This window comes from Athene cunicularia (assembly GCF_003259725.1).
Source record: "Athene cunicularia isolate RWA chromosome 5 unlocalized genomic scaffold, athCun1 chr5_part1, whole genome shotgun sequence".
Taxonomy (NCBI): domain Eukaryota; kingdom Metazoa; phylum Chordata; class Aves; order Strigiformes; family Strigidae; genus Athene; species Athene cunicularia.
The window spans coordinates 19,105,226-19,107,940 of record NW_020799101.1 but is presented as its reverse complement, the minus strand read 5'-3'; the positions used below and the strand labels follow the sequence as shown (position 1 = coordinate 19,107,940).

General features: G+C 43.8%; 1 protein-coding gene across 1 annotated transcript; it reads right to left on the bottom strand.

Annotated features, from left to right (window-relative positions):
- Positions 1 to 213: 213 nt before the first annotated feature.
- LOC113480453 (forkhead box protein N3-like) lies at positions 214 to 2,630 on the bottom strand. The gene is made up of 2 exons (XM_026849259.1): positions 2,320 to 2,630; positions 214 to 806 (listed from the first exon to the last, which is right to left on the bottom strand). Exon 2 carries the CDS (start codon positions 790 to 792, stop codon positions 214 to 216), a length of 579 nt encoding a protein of 192 aa, XP_026705060.1. The 5' UTR covers positions 793 to 806; positions 2,320 to 2,630.
- Positions 2,631 to 2,715: the final 85 nt, after the last annotated feature.

Genomic DNA, 2,715 nt, shown 5'->3' with positions numbered 1-2,715 from the left:
ATGAAGACACCAGCTGGGGGGAAAAACACACACACACACACACTGAGTACTTTTTTTACAGATGTCTAGACAATGAATTTAATAAAATCAGAATGAGACATGCTAAAGAAATGTTGGCTCTCTGCATTTAATGAATTACGTTACGAGGGACAGTGTTGCATATTCTGCATTTCACTGTTACTGACACCTTCTGGGATTAGCAGGTGAGTATTTTCAGAGCCATATAGGTTTCCAAAGTTCCAAACTTACCTGACTTCTGTCTTTGTCCACTTTCTTAAAACACTTATTCAAGGATAGATTATGTCTCACAGAATTTTTCCATCCAGTGGGTGCGTTTGCAAAATACGGAAAGTGTTCCAAGATCCAGTTGTATATATCCTTTACGGGCAGTCTTTTGGTTGGCGAGTCCTCAATGGCCATAAATATGAGGCAGCTAAAGGAATAAGGAGGTTTGCAGTTGGGGTTCTGCTTGGCATCGTAGGGCATGTCAGAGTGAGCAGGAGATGGCGGCGTGTCATCACCGATGTCCTGAACAGGGCTAACGCTCCTTAACACCGAATCCCCAAAGCTTTTCAGCAAGTTCTTGCTCTCATGTAGCCAGTTCAAATTAGTTAGTTCTTCATCTTCCATGGCCCCTTTATCTAATCTGATGGCAGGCAAAGAGAAATCTAGGTCCTCGTCATCATGAAGTGCCTTTGATAAATCACTATCTTGGTAACGTTGGCTCAATCCGCTGGGAACGCTAATTCCTGAGCCCTCTGGCTTCTTACTGGGAGGCATGACTGGACCCATTTATACAGCAACTGCTGGGAGAGCAAATCCAAAGGAAGGGGAGAAAGAAACAGAGAGAAAAGTTAGCTCGTAAAAAGATACCACATAACATTTTGACAGCTTTTCCCTAACTGGTCACTCGGCCTTTTGCCATCAGCATTAAAAATGACAGACTCACATAAACACTCATCCACAACTTTTGAATAACATAATCTAAAGTCAGGACAAGGGAAGAAATTTCAGTCGATGGAGTAAGATGATAATCTCAATACACCTCAATTCTGTTTGTACATGAAGCCCCATACAGGAAATCCTACAGACATGTCCCTTTAATGATGAGTATGTGTATCAAATCATTGAATACTCCCATTGCATCACTTTAATCAGCATGTGAACTTAAAAAAAAAAAAAAATACAAAATAAAAAAATAAAGGGGCTTAAGGCCAGTTGCTTCAGATTAAGTTCAGCTGTTTCACTTTTGAGGACAATACAACAGCACCGTGATTAAACCCACTCTGGTTAAAGGCTAAGGCAGGCAAGGATCCACTCTGACTACAGTGGCAATTGCAACAAAACTCAGAAATGACAGCAGAACTTCAACAGCAAGGGACGGAGAAGGGAGGAGGGAAAGCAAAGCAACGCACGGTAGTTTTGGGACCACGGCCAAGACACAGGGAAACGCGCACCAGAGGAATAGAGCACTTTAAGAATGTATGTAAACAGAGAAGATTTTAACATAAGCTGAACCGTATTTCAAACATGGTAGAAAACAAGAGTCAGCAAGACTTCTGTGATGCTCAACAGTGGCCTGGGAGAGGGGGAATGAGCTGCCGAGGGTACTGCACCAGCAGGCCCCAGAGGGATAGCTGTGAGTAGTAATATTTGGGAGGACCTGAGACTTTCAGGGGTTAGGTGAAGTTGGGCACCTGCCCAACTCAAGAGGAGGAGACAGGAGCCCAACAATTCTACTTCAGAAGCAGGAGACAGTCTCCCTTCGCTCCTCCACACAGTAAAACTGCCAGCCAGGATTTAGACCTGGAGATGTGAACAAAAGTGAAATAAAAATTGGAAAGAGTTAATAATGGATTTAAAAACAATGAAACTTCTTGCACAAATGTTGAACAGCAGCAAAATGATTCACTGTATCTAAAACATATCTTCAGCAGTTCCCTGAAGTCATGCAGTCACACTGCTGACCACTGTAAATGAAGGGCAAGAAAACTACAGGTAACAACAAAACATATCACCTATCTACAGGGGAAAAAAAAGAACAAGATAGCCATATTTGGGGAAAGAGAAATAATGGACTTTATTTCAGCTGTTACAAAAGGGCAAAAATGAAAGAGGAGAGTTCCTCAGGTCTTCCTATAAACACTTTACAGCAAAGCAGCCATTACTAAAAAAGGAACATACAGAACTTTTATGCACAGAAGCCCGTTAACACACACCATCACCCAACAGGCTCAGTGAACACGTGTGGTTTTACACAAGAATCTGGAAGAGGAAAAAATACCAAAGCAGATATAAACACCGGGAGGCCAAACTTACGTAGATCCCACTTCCTAGCTTTCAAAACAGCATCCAGGGGCTAGCAGAAGGTAAACACGAGTATCACCAGCATCTGGGGGCACGGGCATCGCCTACCTACACCGCACACTCAACTTTGACTCCAAATGGAAGTTATGTCCCATGAGCTTCTAAACAGGAAAATTATCTGATGGCTGACAGTAAAGTAATTTAATTGCACTGTTGCTATGACAACACGCTGCTCTCTTTCTGTTTAATTTGCTTATTTGCCAGTATCCTCCCAGAGGGCCGTACCATACTATCCCTTTTTCTTTCTTTCGTTTCCCCCCTCTCCAGGCAGTGGTCCTCACGGATGCCGGCGGGTGACGGGGCGGCCGCGGCCCCCGCCAAGCCCCCTCGGGCCGGCCACCGCCGCCT

What these genes read in the sequence shown, in the direction of transcription:
- LOC113480453 (XM_026849259.1), bottom strand. Translation starts at nt 792, where the DNA reads ATGGGTCCAGTCATGCCTCCCAGTAAGAAGCCAGAGGGCTCAGGAATT.